This window comes from Syngnathus scovelli, chromosome 19 (assembly GCF_024217435.2).
Source record: "Syngnathus scovelli strain Florida chromosome 19, RoL_Ssco_1.2, whole genome shotgun sequence".
NCBI classification, from domain to species: Eukaryota; Metazoa; Chordata; class Actinopteri; order Syngnathiformes; family Syngnathidae; genus Syngnathus; species Syngnathus scovelli.
The window spans coordinates 7,671,019-7,691,457 of NC_090865.1; the positions used below are offsets into that span (position 1 = coordinate 7,671,019).

At 49.1% G+C, this 20,439-nt stretch overlaps 1 protein-coding gene across 2 annotated transcripts in view; it reads left to right on the forward strand.

The window, feature by feature from the left end:
* gabbr2 (gamma-aminobutyric acid (GABA) B receptor, 2) overlaps nucleotides 1–20,439 on the forward strand; it is a 55,526-nt gene that overhangs the window by 31,817 nt on the left and 3,270 nt on the right. For both annotated transcript variants that reach the window (XM_049751743.2, XM_049751744.2), the window contains exons 4-18: nucleotides 1,392–1,493; nucleotides 1,811–1,876; nucleotides 1,955–2,143; nucleotides 2,593–2,835; nucleotides 4,472–4,532; nucleotides 4,969–5,049; nucleotides 5,654–5,804; nucleotides 5,881–6,013; nucleotides 6,488–6,595; nucleotides 7,583–7,705; nucleotides 18,852–18,962; nucleotides 19,033–19,257; nucleotides 19,337–19,519; nucleotides 19,601–19,730; nucleotides 20,040–20,157. In XM_049751743.2, the coding sequence (XP_049607700.1) occupies nucleotides 1,392–1,493; nucleotides 1,811–1,876; nucleotides 1,955–2,143; nucleotides 2,593–2,835; nucleotides 4,472–4,532; nucleotides 4,969–5,049; nucleotides 5,654–5,804; nucleotides 5,881–6,013; nucleotides 6,488–6,595; nucleotides 7,583–7,705; nucleotides 18,852–18,962; nucleotides 19,033–19,257; nucleotides 19,337–19,519; nucleotides 19,601–19,730; nucleotides 20,040–20,157 (2,024 nt within the window). The remainder of the gene's footprint in view (nucleotides 1–1,391; nucleotides 1,494–1,810; nucleotides 1,877–1,954; nucleotides 2,144–2,592; nucleotides 2,836–4,471; nucleotides 4,533–4,968; nucleotides 5,050–5,653; nucleotides 5,805–5,880; nucleotides 6,014–6,487; nucleotides 6,596–7,582; nucleotides 7,706–18,851; nucleotides 18,963–19,032; nucleotides 19,258–19,336; nucleotides 19,520–19,600; nucleotides 19,731–20,039; nucleotides 20,158–20,439) is intronic.

Consider the following 20,439-nt stretch of genomic DNA (forward strand, 5'->3'; position numbering starts at 1 on the left):
GCATAAAACAAAATGTTTAAAAACCAAAAACGACACGGCACAAACAACAGTGTAGTGACGCGAGGCCGGAGTATCAACGCCCAGCAATAATTGGCACGTTTGAAAGCATTATCTCTTTGACGATGCCAATGTGTTTTGAGTAGGTGGCAGTCATTTTCCATTCAAGCCCTTTCTCCCGTCGTGCCGCTTCATTTCTTTGCCGCCTACGCAAATCTGCCGCTTGCATCGGGAGAACATTTGTGGACGCAAACGCTTCTTCTGTCGTCAATGACATTGTGAAAGGCGCCATTCTGAGCTGCTGTACTATAGGTGGGTTAGCGTTAGCTTGATTAGCTTCTCATTTTTTTACGTTGCGCTGGATGTTACCCCCACCAGATAAATTGATGGGCTGCACATTTGTGGGTTGAGGTGTTCGGGTTTTGAGTAAGGTTGAGGCGTCAGGCGTTGACATGAAAAACTCTGGAGGAGGTATTTCTCTTATCATTCTCCCACTCAACGGAGTGTATAAGTTGTGTTGCGCGTCGCTATCTCATTTCAAGTGTTTGTAAGATGCTGGAGACACAAGTGCGACACCAACGTTGTATCGCGATAAAACAAGACAGAACTGCTGAAAACGTCACCTCCTCACCAGAAAGCAATCTGCTCTGCTCCGTACTTCATACACTATTTAAATATATACCTAGAAAAGTGTGCTTGCAAAACTTCCTCCACGAGCTGAAATCCCTTCATCGCCACGCTTGTGAGAGCAGGCAGAGGCTTAGGGCAGGAAGAAGATGGAAAACGCCGCCGTTCCGTCAACCTCCTGCCAGATTGTCCTCTAATCCTCATTTTCAAATATGCGAGCGCGTCGCTCCCGCGCTCCAGTATTTGCACAAGCCCCCTCGACGGCGTTGGCGTCACATACGGGGGGTGGGCGCGGACCGACGCCAAGGCAGGAATAGCCCACTTCCAGCAGCTGGCCTCGCCTTGCAAGCTTGAGCCTCTCCGGCCACCTTCTATTTACGGCACATCCCTGCTTTAATGGTAACGACGACGAGGGAGCGGCGAGCCATCCCACACGTGAACACGTGCGCAATATTTGGCAATCAACTTTATTGCCGGACAGGCGGGAACGGCAAACATCAATCAGAGCTGACGGAGAACAGGATTAGGAAAATGCCCTCAGGGTGTTTAATTACACTCTGGAACAATACACAGCAAAAGAATCTTGTTGTGTATTGACCTTTCTAGTCAAATAACAAAGGACAAAAATTGTGTTTTAGCCCTTGAAAAGACACAATTAGCATACTCAAGTAATGGATTGAATTGTGTATTCATATTGTATTTATTCATTTGACGTTATTGAAAAAAAAAGATTGATTGTGAAACTGGAATTTGGCGTGCTTCCTCAGGTGAGGAATGACCTCACAAGCGAACTGGAGAAGGCCGACATCCAGATCGCAGACACCGAGAGTTTCTCCAATGACCCCTGCGTCAACGTAAAAAAACTCAAGGTGATTTCCGCTAAAGTTTCCTGACGGTCGTGCTCCGGACGAAGAACACGGGAGCGTCTCAACGCCGCCTTGATGGTGACGGGGTGTTCTTCTTCTTGCTGTATTGCGCCGTCGGCATCCCGCTAGTCCCGATGCACAAGCTCGCAGCTTGCGTGGCATAGCATGTTGCTCATTATGACCATCGTAAAGTTTCAAGCAGACGGCACAGCTGCACTAAACACTCACAGCAACATTCGGATGGTACATTTGTGGGCACATACTTTGCACACACGACCTACTTTTTCTAACTATCTGTCCATTTTTGGGTTTTCTTATAGGACAACGATGTGAGGATCATCATTGGCCAGTTTGACGAGAACCTGGCTGCCAAAGTCTTCTGCTGCGTAAGTGGCCTCCCCTGATGCGACGCCTCGACGGCCCCACGGCACCTGAACAGCACTCTCTCCTCTCCTCTCGTGCAGGCGTACAACCTGAACATGTTTGGAAGCAAATACCAGTGGATCATTCCTGGCTGGTACCAGGGCAACTGGTGGGAGCAGGCCAACAGCACCAACTGCACCACCAAGAAGCTGCTGGCCGCCATGGAGGGCTACATCAGTGTGGACTTTGAGCCCCTCAGCGCCAGGCAGATCAAGGGCATCTCCGGAAGGGTGAGCCCTGTTTCCCAGTCTGCGAGTAGAAAAACAAAAAAGAGGTACAGGAAATAGCAAATGCACTCAAGCGTGCTGCTGGTGGTGGTATTTGCTTGGTATTTACGCTCCCAATAATTGCCACACTGAAAAAAAGAGCACTGGGCAGTTGAACCATGAAGTGTTTTGTTACAATTTGTGGACTTTGGGATTTAGCTCACTACTTTGTAGTTCATCTGTTGGTTTGCTTCTGCCTGCTTGGTCAGTTAGCAGGCAATGTCCCCGTTTGTTTTTCAACTTCATGAGTTCCAGGTCTGTCTTTCTTGTTAGCAGGCAACATGGTAGTAAGGTGCTTTTTTCTCGACGCTGAGCAGGCATCTGACATTGTTTTTGCAGTTTGTTAATTAGCGAGCTTCTTCCCGATTTGTCTGGCTTGCATCTAATTACTAAAAGGCGATGCCCCGTTTTAGACCCCGAAGGAGTACGAGCTGGAGTACAGCCGCGAGCTACGTCAGAAGGGCGTGGAGCCCAGCAAGTTCCACGGCTTCGCCTACGACGGAATCTGGGTCATTGCCAAGACCCTGACTCGGGTCATGCACCTGCTGCGTGAAAAGCAGCGGGAAAGCGGACACCCCAACTTCACTGTGAACAACCACGAGGTGGGCAAGATGGTGCTCGACGTCATGAACGAGACCAACTTCTTTGGCGTCACGGTGAGTCGAAATGACAGGGCGGCCAGCTTACACAAAAAGTTGCTAATAAGTCCCTTCCGACTTTCTTCAAATATCTGTATGTGTGTCTAATGCAGGCTTGTGTACGTGTGTGCGCGCGTACGCAAGAAAAATGTCAGGCAGCCTTTGCATTGATTAGCGCAAATGGTTTGCAGAGGTTACTTAGCCCCTGCAAAGTGCTGCTGCGTGCCCAGTCCAGCGCATCCAGCATTGATCCTGTTCTGTCCTGCCTGTTGGGCCGTGAGAGGAAATTGCAGCTCCCGTCCGGCAGCAGGATGCCAAGTGTGGCATTGAAGGCTACGTCTTGAGCCGTGCATTGTTTCTGTCATTGTGCTTTGTTTGCTTGTGACTGGGCCATTTCCCAATTAGTAAACAATCAACGAGCACTAGCAATATAAGTATAAACGTGTGTTGATGCTATAATAAGAGCTGTCCTCTTAAAAGCATCCCTGAAATGAGATGATCCTGCACGCACAAGAACCACACCCACACGCAGCAGACACGGGAAGGCAATCTCCCGCCAGCACGGCCAGCAAGCCGCATGCATCTTTTATGCTACTTTCTTTTCACGCACACACACAAACTAGCCGGTGTTACACAACGGGAAAAACTGCAAATTCCGCCCCTTCATTAGAAGCCTTTGTCTTCCCCTGGTGGTGGTCCACTTTTTTTTTTTTTTTTTTTGCAACGCACATTCCCATCCTGAGAGAACACAATTGTGACCACTCTTATCACGGAGGTCACTGCGTAGCAGATACCCCCGGAACCGCGAATGTAATGGGTGGCTATTGAGATGATGCGTATGTTCCCTTTGATTTGCGGTCACCGAGGCATGAGCGCAAACGTTTCTCATTACGTGCGAGCGTGTATGTGTGTTAATTAAATCCGGGGGGCGGCGACATATTACTGTAATTAGCCAGGTGTGAGTCAGCGCCTTGTTTGGAGAGCGCAAGTGAGTGTTCGTGTAGAGGGGAGGGGAAGTGAAGCGGAGAGCAACCGAGGTTGCACCGGCGCCCCGGTTCAGTCATCTGCTCATTTTGCTGATGTTGACTTTTTGCTGAGTCATGAGGGCAAGACCCTGTTTGCACAGCAGGTGCCCGAAGGTGCCGCTTAATGAGGTGAGCTGTTGATGTATCGTGAAAGGACTGACACACTTTTACCCTGTGCGTGAATGGACAGACACACGCAGGATGCAATCGTGAACAGACAGACATTTCGTGAACAGCAGCAAATTCTGTCGAGCGATGAGTCTTCTCTGAAGTTCACACGTCAATAACACACAGAGTCGGCGGCCGGAGAAAGCCACAGAAGCCAAACTGAGTAGACGACACTAGACGATAATGGCGCAAAGCTCCATTGTTTTGTCTGCTTTGTCGGCTCTGCGGCTTAAAAGTGCTTATCTTGTTCCCTCCCTGCTTCAATCAAAGACTTATTTTGCTGGGAGGAGGCTCACCGAGGACGGCTCTCTTTTGCCAAATGCTAACGTCAGGACTTTTCCCGGCTTTAGTACGGTATGACAGTTTGGTCGTGTGGTAGAATAAACCACTTGAGCTGCTCGCGCTTAACATGTTTATTAAATGTAATGATGCCCTATTGTTGTTGTTTGTCTTTCTTCCAGGGCCAAGTGATGTTCCGTAACGGTGAGCGGATGGGCACGATTAAATTCAACCAGTTCCAAGGTACAAAAATAACTTACGACGTCATGTCGGCTGCTGGTTTTTTTTTTTTTTTTTTTTTCTTTTTCCAATGTTGATCGTCAGACAAAGTTACTCCGCAAAAACACTGCGATTCGTTTGAGCGGAACAGCGGCGCTAGTTTTTTCGCTGCCCACCCATCTTGAAGAAGCGTTTATCGCCTTTGCTTCCTGCGCCGCTATCTTCTCTTTATCGCCCGCCGGCTCTCCTTGAGGTGAAATAAACGCATAATTGAAACGGCATAAAAGCGGGAAGCATATTAAAAAACATATTAAAGTGCATATTCCCATCCTTAAGTGATAGCCGTTGCCGAGTGCTTTATTATCTACCTTATTGATGTTTTGTTATGTTACGAATGCGCTTTGGACATATTTTGTTCAAGGCCGTAAAGTTGATCGGATGCTGTTGTTTTTCAAAACAGAGGGGCAGGAAGTGAAAGTGGGAGAGTACAACGCCATCGCAGACGTGCTGGATCTCATCAACAATTCAATCCGCTTCCAAGGTATGGAGGAAAAATGAATGTCCAGCACCCATAATCTTTATCTGTAACATGTTATCATTGCAAAAACAGAAAGCTGCCTCTCCCAAAAAAATCTCAGGTTATGATTTTTTTCCCCCTCAATTTTGAAACTTTTTTTGACATCACAACGCCGCGAATAAACAAACAAAAATAAGGTCATGCTGAGTTTTTTTTTTTTTTTTTTGATGGGGGTCAATTGAATTTTTTTTTTTTTTTTAAGCACGTTATAGGTACGTTTTTTTCCCATGGAAACAAAATTATTTACCACTCCAATTTTTGCTTGTCATCGTACCTTACTGTTATTTTTTCCCTTCCGCCCACGCCTCTGCATTCAGAAAGTTCTGGACAATAGCGTGGAAAGCAGAGATGTGTAAAACGATTGCGCTGCCATCGATCTGCCCCCAGCCAGAAAAGAATAGACCGGGAGATAAAAAAAGCGAAGGCTCCCATAATAGCTCGAACGACCGCCGCGCTTGCAAAGGAAACAGGAAATGGCCGTGGAATAGCCTTGTCGCTAAGTTGGCGGTTGGGAGGACCACAACTTGCTGCCAAAGTCATCTGAAGCCGTCCTTCTTCTTCCCGTCAGGCGTGGAGCCGCCCAAAGATCAGACCTTTGTGCATTCGCAGCGACGGCACATCAACGTTCCGCTTTACAGCATCCTGTCCACCATCACCATTCTGGGCATGCTTATGGCCGGAGCATTCCTCTTTTTCAACATCAAGAACAGAAACCACAGGTGAGGGCCGGTCTAAAAAAAGAAACAATGAGAGAAGTGCAAAACGAAACGTTGAAGAGTGCGTCTTGTCTTGCAGACTGATCAAGATGTCCAGTCCCTACATGAACAATCTGATCATCTTGGGCGGCATGCTCTCCTACGCCTCCATCTTCCTGTTCGGATTGGATGGCGGCTTTGTATCCGACAACGAGTTTCAGACACTCTGCACGGTCAGTTTCTGCCATTACGCAGATAACATTGTGTTTTGCCGCAGCAGCAAAATGGTGCAGGCCGCATAGGATGCTGCAGGTAGAAGTTTGCACAGCGTGGCTATATCAGGCTTTATCGGGTTATGTTCAAACTTTAAAACCCACATCAGCGGCGTCCTCTGGCGCCAAAGCAGAGCGAGAGGTCAACCTTTTGTTTCTTCTCATTAGGACGAATTACTCGCTTCAGTGTGACAGCCGCGGTGCTTACCAGATAAGAGATGAGAAAGCAACCTGACAGCTTTTTTTTTTATTATTCATATATTTGTGGTTCATTTTTAGAGCGCTATTTTGGCATCTTCAAGGAAACGTTCATACTCGTCACAGACGTCACGAGCGCCAAGTTAGAAAATGTTAGCCCCCGACGCACACACTGACACCACAGCGGGTGTGTGTCACGCAAGAAAAAGTGGTCACGACCCATGTATTGCCTGATAGGTCCGAACATGGATCCTCATCGTTGGCTACACCACGGCGTTTGGCGCCATGTTTGCTAAGACGTGGAGGGTGCACGCCATCTTCAAGAATGTTAAGATGAAGAAAAAGGTACGTGATGTCAACGTATTTTAGCAGACACCGTTAGGGCTCTCATTGGGTCCCACGCCACAAAGCCCAAAATGTTCGCACGACTCATCAGTTTGTAGCCACTCTTTATAGTCTTGAAATAACTTTATTGAAGCACGTGAACGTTTTTGAGCCATCACATTCAATCACATCGATTGGCCCAGTTATGTAAAAGAGATGCAGACAGTAGTGGCGGTTCGTGGCCTTTTTTTTGTATAAATAGAACCGCTCTCTTCCGCCATCCCTTCCTCCTGCCCTGTCTCTCGCTCCCACTTGCCGGCTTTCTGGAGCAAGTGTGGGTGGCCTGCCATGATGAGGGACGGATCAAAGCGTTGGAAGGATTTGGGGCAAAGAAGGCCAAGAAGCGAGACGCAGAAAAGACAAACCAGAGAGGCAGACAAAGTGGCACATATGGAAAAGGAAGTCGGCTTGGCTCGAAGACGAGGAGAGCGGGAATTCCGATATGGCGGGATGCCTCGCAGCATCAGGAACTGTAACCGAGATCTTCTCGGGATGAGAAAAATCAAAGCTGATTTGTCAGCCTTTGTATCTTTTAATTAGGCCCAGGCAACGGCGAAAGATGTTCTGAAATATTCACAGCATCTGACTGGCTCAATTCCCACCAAGCAGTACAGTCTGCTTCAGGAAGAAATGCCACCTGACCTTTGCTTTGAACGACGTTTCCGTACCGTCAAACGGCATTCCAAATAAAGATCACCGACAGGCTGCCGCTTTCATCCCAGCAAAAGTTCAGGCTACAAAAGCTGAGCGTCGCCATCTGATGTCATTGCTCCACACCTGGCCGTTAGTGTCTCGCGCTGCACACGGCGCATGACGCATCCTCATCGCTGCTTAATTGCAGCTAATCAGAGACGCTTGTGAGAAACCCGCGGGTCGCCGGTCGGACAATAATCGGGATTGTTGAGTGCCACGCTCATAAAACCTTTTGTTACCACCCCCCTCGTGCAGATTATAAAAGACCAGAAATTGCTGATCATCGTTGGTGGGATGCTGCTGATCGACTTGTGCATCCTGATTTGCTGGCAGATTGTGGACCCGCTCAAGAGGACCGTGGAAGAATACAGCCTGGAGGTCAGTGCACGCTCCCGTGTCAGCCCACCTCTGTTCGTTGCTTCCATCGCAATTTGGGAGAGTCCCAGAATCAAACTGAAAAAAACCCCAGAATGCCTGCATTTGGAGCAGAGAAAAACAAATTGTGAGCCTCGGGCTATGGTACCATCTGTCTTTTTTCTCTTGATTAGTTTTGGGTTCGGATGCGAGCCGCCACAACTTTCCACGCCACAACCCCCACACCGCCCAACATTTGCCAACTTGGATGCAAGGCGTTGGCAAGGCCTGCTGGCATCGCCCCGCTTGGCCTTGTTTTTCTAGCCGGAGATGCGTGTAATTAAAATGAACTCGTGACTCTGGTGTTTCCCGCTCAGCCACCCACTGGCTAAAATGTGAACGAAGCTTTGGCATCTCATGAGTCAGCAGTGCTTTGCTACCGCATTTTTGTCAAAAAAAAAAAATAATTACCAACCATATTTGGCAAGGCTCTTTTTGGGCATTTAGCATCAGCAGGATCAGAATCAGTTTCTTAATAAAGTAGCTTCACTCAGTAGTCGAGTATTTTTCGGGTGAGATGAGAATTTCGTGAGAATCACTCGTGATGTTTTGCACATCTCGCGGCTTTACTGTACCTCAAGTGGAGAGCTTTGTGTTGACTTGGAGCATGAAAGTCTGAATGGTTGGAGCTTTGAGATGATTAACAAGCTATCAGGGGGTTATTGGAAGGTCTCGACAGGGAAAACGTGATTCCTGCTTTTCATCTTCTTTTCTGTTTGTTGATTGTTGCCAACATCCTGCCAGGGGATAGAAGGACTCTCTATCTGACAGCTCGTTTGGACCAGCGCCTTCACTTAACGCAGTGATGAGTAAAGTCCACAAGGAGGTTTATTTTAGTCTTTCCAATGAGATCTGTGCCAGAGATGCACGCCGTACGTATACGCTGTTACCATACCCAACTCTCAGAATGGCGGAAGATGGGAACGCGCTGCCATGACATATCGCTGCAATCGTGCTAATAAGTAACTTAGTGAGGAAGAACACGAATATATTTTGACTCTTTTGCTTCTGTTGGCAGAAAGTGTTGGAAAAATCAGATAACTTCTCCAGCCATTGGACATTTTTGGGAATAAGCCTGTGTTGTTCATGTGGCGGAATGTCAACATTTATGTTGCCATGGTGGGACTAACGTGCTTATGCTTAAAACAGCTGGCTCCACTTAATGAGCAACCATTTGCAAAAGTAGGCCAGCCCCTTTTGCTGGCCGTTTGAGCGTTAACAAGAAGATGGAACTGCGACCACGCTGACAGAGCCTCCTCTGAGCTTACGGGGGAACCGCTGAACTTGACGTGACGTCACAAAACAAGCCGCTCATTCACTGTCAAAAAGCATTTTTTTTCTTTTCTTTGGGGGGGCAACTTGGGAATGACGAATGAGACGCATGTTTAGCAACGGAGTCAAGCATGTGACCTTGTGTGTGGCTTTTGCATAGATGTAGATTTGATTTTATGATTTTTTTTTTTGCACCCGCCCGCTGGTGCGTCGCCGCCCCCTCCCGTGGCTTCTCTTGCATAATGAAGGACAAACTGTCAGGAAGAAGATGATTAGCATTCCGTCGGATCCCGCAGCCAAGCATCTCCACCCTTCCTTCTGTTTCCTACCCCCCTCCGTCGCTACGGCAACGACCACGGTTCCCGACACCCGTAACTCCGTTGATCCCGGCAAACCTAAATAGCAGGTTTAGGGCTTTTTCTGCGGATTTTTTGCGTGGCAACACGCGTGCAAGGGTGATGATGACGGCAGCGATGATGAAGTGTTCACTGACTCACGCCGCCCGCTTTCAGCTCCCGCCCGGCCCTTTGAAGGTATCCCGTTGTTTATTATTAGCGCTGCAAACGCTGACATCATCGCCGACCAGGTACAGCAACAGTGCCAAGCCGTTTTGTTGATTGCATTTTAATTACTACTTTTACTGACTTTTGACTATTGCGCAATTGTCTCGTTCATGCCGCCTCAAAAGCCAGCTGGCTCTTCCCTCTCCCAAAAAATCGTTGAAAGACAAATAAAAGATTGAACACAAAATACATGGGTGGCACTCACTCACTTCCTATTTAGCTCGTCTTCAGGTCGGGCGAATGAATTCAATTGCACTCCGCGGTGAGCCTGAATATAAGTAAGGAGAAAGTAGCGAGCGGGATTCGGTCTTCACGGGCGGCATTAAGCGTTGCCGATGCCGCCGAGCACGGACTGGCTTTGTCAGCGAGGACACAACGCAACTACTCTGATCAATGCCTGCCTTCTCAAAGCGAACTGGGTCATTAAGGGATAACCGCCACCCACCTAGGCCTTTTCTCATCGACCACCTCCGGGGGAGGCAAGGGGGGGAGGCAGGAACCCAGGCGGCGCACCGAGACCTTGCAACATTTTTCCTTCCGCTCAAGCCGAGTCTTGACAGACAGTAAGAATGGCGCAAGTGTTAGCGAGCGCCCCATTGCGTCATGGGAGAAAGGTCCAATTTGTCGTAAGCCTATAAAACACAAGTGCAATTAAGATGGTGGCTGTCCTCGATTCAACTCGCAAGCTGCCGGGTGAAAGCAGCCACTTTGCTTTGCTTCGCGTCGACTCTTAAGAAGATTACGCCAAAAGCAGGTTTTGCCGAGCCAGATATTCTTCCGAGTGCACGCGAACCGGCGCTATGTCAAGTGGGGCCAGCTCCTCTTGTGGATTTTTATCTGGGATGGCAGAGAGAGAAGAAGAGGGAGCGAGAGTGTGCCTTAATTTTGCGTTTCTTTTCAGGAATGCAGTCGGAGACAGCAGTCCTCCGTAGCAATATGGCAATGGCAGACATCGATCGATACCGAGCATGTGCGCCCGATGACGCAAATTATACTTAGCTACAAATACGCTACGGAAAAAATTGTTTTTTCATATTGCAATAGTCAAAGTTACACTTTCCACTCCTACTGCTGAAAAGAAATCTTGCGGGAAGCTCTCTGAGGCCTCTTCCAGAGGTGCCTTGCTTCTTTGTTGACACTCTGGCGGACTAAATTGGACCTCGTGGTTCCGCACGGCTCAGCCCGTTCAAAATGAAAAGGGGGGGGGGCAATTCCTTTTCTGTATTTGTGTTCTTTGCTATCTCGCTGTGTCTTTTACCCACCCGTCACCTTCCACTCGCCTCTTTTATTTTCCTCATTTTTTCCCCCTCATTTCTCCTCTCCTGCTGCTCCCCCAGACTGCTGTTGCTCGGCAACAGCTGATTGACCAATTAGAAGTCTTCCAAATGAAAACCAGTACGAAGAGTCCCCTCGGTTACGCGGTCGAGGCTCGAACGTGCCGGCCGTGTCCTGTAAAGGCACAGCAGTGTGCAATGGAAGCCAAACGTGCTGATTGTTTGACGCGCTCGCTTCAATTTGATATTCAGCTGTGGCAAAATGCTCGTTGCGATTTTGTCTATCCTTGACACAAACGAGGTTTCAGGCCTAGTTGCAGCATATTTTAGAACTTGAAGTTACTTGAAGGTGACAGGTCCAGTTTGCACTTAGGTTGTGTTTAGTGCACTACCAGTAAAGGGACGTTCGACTGGTGGCACGTCTCGTCTCTATGAACGAACGCAAGTGTGATTCACTGCCAATTGACACAAAGGCGAATGAATCAGCTGCTGAGCCATAATGGAATCCTCTGATGCTGATGGATGTGTCTGCTCCCTGATGGAGGGCCCGCAGCTCTGCAGGCTGCCCGGGGGACCTAGATGGAAAGTAAGACGACGGCTGGACGCATGGATGGAGGGAGAAAATGCCGGGGTGTGGCACCTCACCTGAGGAGGTAAGTGCTTCTGGATTGGAATGTTTGCCACAAGTATGCTGCCCTTTCTGTGAGAAGACCACCAAGGTCGCCCAACGACGGAGATGATAAGAGCACTTGGCCGCCGCCTCGGCGGTGTGAGCCCGCCAATTGCAAAGACATGGCTGCTCTGTGGAGTTCTTTTACACCAGACCTTGAGCCTCGGGCACGCTGTGGACGATGGCGTAAGATTGAAAGATGGGGAGGGGGTGACGCAGAACTCATGAGGGACTGAAGTGGATGAATGTGAGGCAAGGACACCAAATGTCAATGACAAAGGTCCCGTTGAGTTCAGCTCACGGTTAAAAGCAGCAGTGTGATATTTAAATCATTGCTTTGAAGTTCAAGTAAGGTGCTAGGCCCACTTGCAGAAAGGCCGGTTGAAGTAAAACAGAGCCCGGAAAGTTAAGCGAGATCCACTTGCAGTAACCGGCTGGTGGAACAGGAAGAAAGTAAACGAGAGTAGCAGAAGGCTGAAGCGCAAGCTCTGTGAACGTGTCACGGCCACTTAACGTCACGCCACGGAAAGTGACGTTGATTTGCGCACACCGCTGACAGCGCCGACTGAAAGGTCGGCTAATTAAACCCGAGCCGACACCGTGGAGACCCGGCTCTCTCCGACGCTGTAGGCCTCGTTTGCGTTACCTGCTGGCTGGCTGGCTGGCTGGCTGGCTGGCTGGCTGGCTGGCTGGCTGGCTGGCTGGCTGGCTGGCTGGCTGGCTGGCTGGCTGGCTGGCTGGCTGGCTGGCTGGCTCTTTGTGTCAATGTCACCTCTGTTTAAACCCTCTTCCTCCTCCTCCTCCTCCTCCTCCAAAGTGTGAATTGGCTTCCTGTCATTTCCCGGCTCGGCTCCTCAAAGTCAAAAAGGACCGCCGTGAGAGCTCCGGGAGCTTCATGGGTGACTTCAAGCAGCAGTCGAAGCAAAATCACTTAGGTGGAGGGTGGCTTAGTAGGGCAAGTTCAGTCACTGTATTGCCATATCCTTCAGGATGCAATATATCGCTGACTACCACTTTAGTTCTCCACCCCCTCTAAAGACTTATGCGAGCCAAGCTTTACATATCATGTCATAATGCGATGTATCATTATTATAAGTTCAGAAGACCGCCCCGTTGGATCTCTGCTCCGTGACCTTGCCTTTTAGGAGGAACATCAAAGAGCCTCATTGTGGGCTATCAACCGGACTCCATTTGCAAAAAAAACCCCAGAAAACTCACTTTTCATCGTCTTGTCTTTTTGGTCGATGAATTTTGAAAAAGTCAACGGGTGATGTGTTGCAAGACCAGCAGCTTGCAATCCAAACGTCGTGTGCGTTCAATGATGTCTGTGGGTTACAGCCGAGCGCCAAGTCCACCGCGTGTCAATCTACCCCCCTCTCGCAAACGGCAACGACATCGCCGACGGCCATCTGTCAAGCGCCTTCCGCAAAGTGTTTTGTGTGGCTCTGAAAGCCAAATGGCCACTTCTGTTCTCCACACAAGTGTGTGTGACGATACAAATGCGGCGCACGGTTGTTGAAAGCAGAATTGAAAGAGAGTGCGGGTCAAGCCGAGTGCCATTCTGGTTAGACATCAGCGGGACAATAATACTTCCATGCGTGCGTTCAATGTAACAGTATTTGATTTTCATTCGTGCACAAGATAATTTGGGGTACGTACAGTGGGGTTCACCATACCCCAGCTATCGATTCACGTTCAGATTAAATGTGCTGCCTCATCCTCACAATGAGCTTCACATGAGACTGATTGGTTGGGACGGATCGATTTGGAGAGAGAGAGAGAGAGAGAGAGACAGAGACAGAGACAGAGAGACAGAGAGAGAGATGGATTGGTTCTTCATTACGTCTATAAAGGGAAAGAAAGAAGAGATGTGCTAAGATGGATGGACGGACAGATAGATGGACTAACAGATGGATGGACAGAGACATAGAACCTGCAGATAGACGTACATATATAGATTTCTATATGCTAGCATCTGCAAATGTGTACGCTGCCAAACCAGAAGACAAATGACACCCAAGCAATTCATTTCCTTTAATGTCTTCTAATATCTTCTCCCGTGACTGTGCCAGGATGCTCTCTGGGTGGTGGCATCAGTCACCGGCGACGGCGGGCCAAAGCCAGAGCCAAAGCTGATTGCCTGAGCGCCTGCGTACGCCCACGTATGTGGCTTGAAATTAAACACCGGTCCCTTTGGCACCTGTAAGTTTCATGGGGCCGCATTCGGCCACGCGTCGGGGCTTTCCAGCGCCTCGTAGCCTCGGTGGCATAAGGTTGTCGCCTTTGCCACTTGTGTGCATTAGATAGGTGCTGAGATGGCCCGGGGAGCGCGTGTGACTCACTCTTGAGGTGTTGGCAAGGCTGTCATATTCAGCCACCGCTGCCGCACTCGTTGTGTCAGCTCCCTCGGGTGGCCAGCGATGCTCCTATCCCATAACTTGCGGCCTCCGAACACCACCTTTGTCACGGCTGTCGCACTCTTTGTGCCTACGTGTGCACTTTACAGCCGATAGTTGCCGAACACAGTCATGGAAGAATACAAGTTAAACAAAATTCAAAACATTTATTGCCAGAATGTCACGTTGTACGCTTGTGAAAATGGGAAAAATGCTTTGATGGAAAAAATGCAAAGGGCATAAAAACGTGAGGCTGAAGCATAGCCGCTAAAATAAGCAACTGGAGAAAGCTACAGTAGCGTAGCTCCCTGGGCTGCGGAATGGAAGTGCCTTAACTGATTTAGTAGGCGCTAAACGCGTCATTAGCGTAAGCGGCTAACCCTGAACGGCGCTCTCATTTGAATATGCAAATGCAAGGCAGCCCGCTCGGGCTTTGTCAGTCGAGCCTAGCTTCCGACTTTATTTTTCTTTTACGGCCGCCGTTTGTTAAGCGCTTTCCATCTGCGACTTGTGCGTTAACTGCCCGAGGCCGCGAAGTTGCTGCCGTTTGTTTGCTTTGTCGGCGGGCAGGCTGAGTCGTATTTGTGGCGAGGCGTTAAATGCCACTGAAGTGGCAATACTGCTAATGAGTTGCGGCATGCTGACGAAGATGGCGGGTATTAAATCCCAGCACGGGCGGAGGACCTTTTTTGTCGGCAACGTCTTAAAAAAAAAAAAAAAAAAAAAAAATGGAGGTTGATTAGATGCAAATGATCTGTTCTCGGTTTCGCTGTCGTTGGTTCTGTGATTATGGGCTTTACGGGGTTAGCGTTAGTTGAGGCGCGCTCCGCCCGTGCCGCCACCTCAGCCTGAGCCTCTGCTTCTCGTGGCTTTTTAATTCCGTCACGTTTGTGGACGTGCTGAGCATAATTAGCGAACATCTCGTGTAGGGTGGAAGGAGATTAGAGGAGGTGTTTCCTCGCAACAGTCTCAGTCAATGTGACACGGCCTCTAGTGATGTGCATTCCAGTTCTTTTAGGTGAACTGAATCGTTAGAATCAGTTCACTCAAAAGATTCGTTCAAACGAATCGTTAAATGAACCCCCCCAACACACACACACACACACAATTCAAGATTCAAGAGTTTTTTATTCGCCATGTTTGAGCGTGCCAAACAAGGAATTTGACTTCGGTAAATCACAGCCTCTGTTCAATATTTAGGTGACTAACAACAACACTCAGGACATGTGAAAAACGAAAGATATTCTCAAACATCCCCTGACCTTAAACTGATCTTAAACTCCCAAGAGGGCAAGGAAAGACTCAAAACTCCAGCTAGGGGAAATGAGAAACCTTGAGAAGAGACCACAGATGGACCCTCCTCTTCTAGGATGACCAGGCTGCAATGGATGCAGAGAGTACACATAGTACAAACAGTGTAGACAAAAAAGGTGTGGAAAGCGGGATGTTATTGCACAGTAATGACTCTGAGACTCTAAGAGTGGTGTGAGTTCATCAGAGCCTGGGGGAAGAAGCTGTCTCTGTGTCTGCTGGTTTTAGTGTACAGAGCTCTATAACGGCGTCCGGAGGGGAGTAGTTCAAACAGGCTGCAACCTGGGTGCGAAGGGTCTGTTGAGATGTTACTTGCACGTTTCCTGGTCCTGGACAGGTACAAGTCTTGGATAGATGGGAGGTTGATTCCAATTATCTTTTCTGCAGTCCTTATTATCCGTTGCAGTCTGTGCTTGTCTTTTTTGGAGGCCGATCCAAACCAGACAGTGATGGAGGTGCAGAGGACAGACTGGATGATGGCAGTGTAGAAGGTCTTCAGCAGCTCCCGCGGCAGGTTGAACTTCTTGAGCTGTCTCAGGAAGTACAGCCTCTGCTGGGCCTTCTTCCGGACAGAGTCTATGTGGCCGGTCCATTTCAGGTCCCGAGAGATTGTGGTTCCAAGGAACTTGAAGGTGTCTGATGAGAGAATAGCATTACTGCGGATAGTGAGGGGTGAAAGTGGTGAAGGGCCTCGCCTGAAGTCCACTGTTATCTCCACGGTCTTGAGCGGGTTCAGGTCCAGGTGGTTTTGGCTGCACCAATGGACCAGCCGCTTCACCTGCTGTCTGTACGCAGTCTCATCACCGTTCTGGATCAGTCCGATGAGAGTGGTGTCGTCTGCATACTTCAGGAGCTTCACAGAAGAGTCACTTGCGGAGAAATCGTTGGTGTAGAGGGAGAAGAGCAGTGGGGAGAGGATGCACCCCTTCGGCTTTTTTTTTTTTAATATCCAGTGGAAATAACCCATACACATCAAACAATACAACTACCCCGCCCCCCCCCCCACCCCCAAATTATTATATATAATAATAATTGGCTCGGGTAATTAACACATTTCTTTCTATAATACAACACTTACACACTGATCCGTTGGCAACAGTCTCTCACCCGGTCGTGAACGGGAAAATGCGTCACTGACTCGTTCGTGAACGGGAAATTACGTCACTAACTCGTAAAGTCCCTCCTCCATTTAACGCTCGCTGGCGCTGCTGATTGGTTGTTCGCGAAGATTCACGAGTGAGTGACAGACAGCATTGCCGCTATGCCATTGCCAACCAACACACTTTATGCCGAAAATGATGTTTTAATTTTGTATTTGTTGGATTTTAGTTGATGGTGTTATTATATCGAATGTGTTTGTGTTTGAATAAAAGGTTGAAAAAAAAAATGTTATGCTAAATTCTAGTGTGCATCATGTTTGACGCCTCAAGATTTGTTGATCCTCCGATGGAGGGAATCCTCTCGTCTGCGGCAGTGCTGACAAAACAGAGTACTAATTGAGTCTTGCGAGGCCGGTACTGGTTGCCTTCGGCCGGCGCCGCCGCATGGCGGCTGCTTAATTGGCTGTGTTATCCAGTGCACGCAACGCCTCTCGTCAACTCCCCTGAGGTGGGAGCGGACGGGGTGTTGAACTCCCCAAACCGTTGTCCTCAGAAGCCTGCCAAGACATGCAGCCGTCAGCAAACAAAAACTTTACCACCGTGGATGCTGATATTCACTAACTGAAATCGAACCATTTACCGCCACCAGGTATACTATATTCATAATTGTTTTGTTTTTTTAACGGGTTGTCTTTGGATTTCAGGAAACAATCCCTGTGGGTGAAGGCATTGCAATTGTTCAGATTATTTATGCCATCAAAGTTGTTACGGGCACTCACTGCTCACCAGGACGTGTCAAAAGCTGGTCCTCATGTGAGCATGAAGGCAAGTCGCTGCGGTGTGTGCGTGTGTAGGCGTGCATGTAGGTCAGCTCAGGCCTAAGGGGGCACAGCCACACCAGCAGCACCAGGCAGGGACTCCTTCACTTCCTCCTCTGGACCTTGTCATATAGTCACACTTGATCCTCGTTGAATTTCCGTGCCATGGCCGCCGGGCTCACACGTGACGCGGGAATACAATACACACTCTTCGAGTGGGAGGGTTTTATGATATTTCTAAAAAGACTCTCTAGTTGAAACTGTAATGAAGTGACTTTAAACTAATTTATGTATGGTCGCCACAAAACAGTTGATTGAATACAGATAAATTTTTTGAAATGAAATCCAAATATGCATGTATAAAAATGAATTGTGTTTGATCTAACCACACAAGCAAGCCTTGGGGGAGGTCGGTTGTGGCTCCTCATTTCCACTCAGGCTCCGCATTCCTTCCTGTCTCCTTGCTTCCATTTCTCCCACCCGCCTTGATGTCTTATCCTGTCATCCATCTCCATCCCACCCTCCATTTCTCCCGTCACTCCCCACCGGGCTCATCTAAACTCTTCTCGCGGCCTTCCTGTCACCGGGCTAATGCCGTGAAAAATGACAGTGGACGGGCGCCTTTTGCCTTCCACCCGCCACCTCCCGTCCTCCCCCCGGTTGCCTGGCAACTCCCCAGACATCTCCCGCCTGCCGCGCCACGATAGCCACGTGAGCCTAATGAGCGTTATAACTCATTTACGCTCATTATTTTTATTTTTTCTCCTTGTGGGCGACGCGGCTTTGCACAAACAAACAATTCCGCTGTCGGGATGAAAACCAGCAAAACATGAACGTGTATAATGGATGTGGTGTTCAGAATAATGGGCTGAAAACGTAGTTAATAGCTTATATCACAGGTTAAAATACAAGGCTATGGGTGAGCTAATAATCAGGGACAAAGGTTTAAGTGAAGGAAGTGTGGACTTGCCCTGAGGAACTCCGCTAAAAACTGTGTCTAAACACGAATTGCCGCTTCCGGCATCGGCTCGTCCCCAGATTTTGGAGTGTTCCCAAGGGACTTTTTGCCTTCCTTTTTCGCTTCAAACTAATCCAAGCTTGCTTTTTTATGGACTGGGAACAGAAACAAAACATTTCTAAAGACATTTCTTTGCTTTTAAATAATGAAGCAACTTTCCCTCGCAGTATTTCTGCCTTCATGGCTTTGCTCTCCCTCTACATCACTGCTGGGTGTCCCACTCCAGAAATATTCTCGCACACAAGATCCTTTTTTAAACTTGTTTTTTTAAGACAAAAAGCGTGCCTTAACTCACGCGTGGATGTGCGTATGAGATTAGACGCATTGTGTCAAGAGCACATGAGGAGGTGTAAATCTCATGATTATTCCAGATTAGTCTCGCCCATTAGTGTCATTTGTGTCATGGATTAGTTGAAATCCACTTGGGAGAATCCACAATTTGAAAGGAGGACTCCCAAACGCCTCATGAGACAATGCCGTCACGAAAAAGACAGGAGGTCCCCCGTTTTGGGTCATCTTGGGCTAGGTTGCACGCTCTACAGATTCAGCCCTTAATGCTAGTTTTACTTAGCATCATAAAATTTGTCTCTCATTGGTCAAAGACGCTGCCACAGTGTTTCAAAACTCGGTAGCAGCCACCATCTGCATCTGTATCTAAGCACATTTCCTGCGTTGTGTTTGGGAACAGGCGGACCCTCACGACAGAGACATCGCTATCCGTCCCTTCTTGGAGCACTGCGAGAGCACCCACATGACCATCTGGCTTGGCATCGTCTATGCCTACAAGGGCCTGCTGATGGTGCGGAAACATGGCTCCGACACGCCGCCTCGACACCTCGCTCACGGCCTTCCTCTTGTTGCCCCCGCAGTTGTTCGGCTGCTTCCTGGCTTGGGAGACCAGGAACGTCAGCATCCCCGCCCTCAACGACAGCAAATACATTGGCATGAGCGTCTACAACGTCGGCATCATGTGCATCATCGGAGCCGCCGTCTCTTTCCTCACCAGGGACCAGCCCAACGTCCAGTTCTGCATTGTGGCGCTGGTCATCATCTTCTGCAGTACCATCACCCTCTGCTTGGTCTTTGTACCCAAGGTGAATGGTCGCCCAAAGTAGTGAAACGAGCTAGCCAACGTCGACGCTGGCAAGCTAATGACATCACGTCCTCTCGTAGTTGATTACCATGAGGACCAACCCGGACGCCGCCACACAGAACCGCAGGCTCAAGTTCACGCAGAACCAGAAGAAAGAGGACTCCAAGACCTCCACCTCGGTCACCAGCGTCAATCAAGCCAATACCTCCAGACTGGACGGCCTGCAGACCGACAACCACCGCCTCCGCATGAGGATCACCGAGGTGGCGCAGAGAGCCATCAAACTTGACCCGGGACGTTGTTAGCTGGCGGCCAAACATTTGGTGTCTCGTTTTGTCTTTAAGTTGGACAAGGAGCTGGAGGAGGTGACCATGCAGCTGCAGGACACCCCTGAGAAGACGCCTTACATCAAACAGAACCACTACCCGGACGCCAACAACATCCTCAGCATACGCAACTTCACTGACGGCAAAGGTAACAAATTGGCCACTCGTCCTCGAGTGCGACTTGTCTCCTTTTGAGTAGAGCACTGCGTTCCTGCATTCTTAACGAAGTTGACATCGAGCCGCGCTTTTAATGCGCCACTACAAGCTTAGCCTTTTTAGGGACTTTCAAATGGTGGTGCTCTGATGTCCAGCGGGCGCTCAGAACACTGTGATCAATGAACCAGATCAGCCGGTGCGCAGAAATCTGGGACGAAAACTGAGGAGGACGAAACAACAAAGAGAAACCCCCAAGCGATGCCGTTCTTGACAGCCGGCTGCATTTTGTGTTTGCGTGCAGACATCGAGCGGAGCCTGCTGAAGAACCACCTGGAGCAGAAGCCTCAAGGCCAGTGGGGTTCCATGGATCCTTCCAGAATAACCAGAGGTCCCCTGGAGGACATCAACTCTCCCGAACAGTAAGTCCCCCCCCATACACCCTCATAACATTCGCCGGCCGTCTTTTGGTCGCTCGGCGGTTGCTGTGGCAATCGCGCAAAGGAGCTCACGTCACCAACGGTGCTCGCCCACGTCACCGACGGTGCTCGCCCACGCCGCCTTGCGCTTGCACCGGACTCGTCGCGTCGACGTCTTCTCACTCATAATTGATGAGCGCGTGGCATGGTCGTCATGCATCATTTAGCGAAGCGCCGCGCACACACGCACGCATTTGGCGTCAAAATGCCGACTTCGACAGGTAG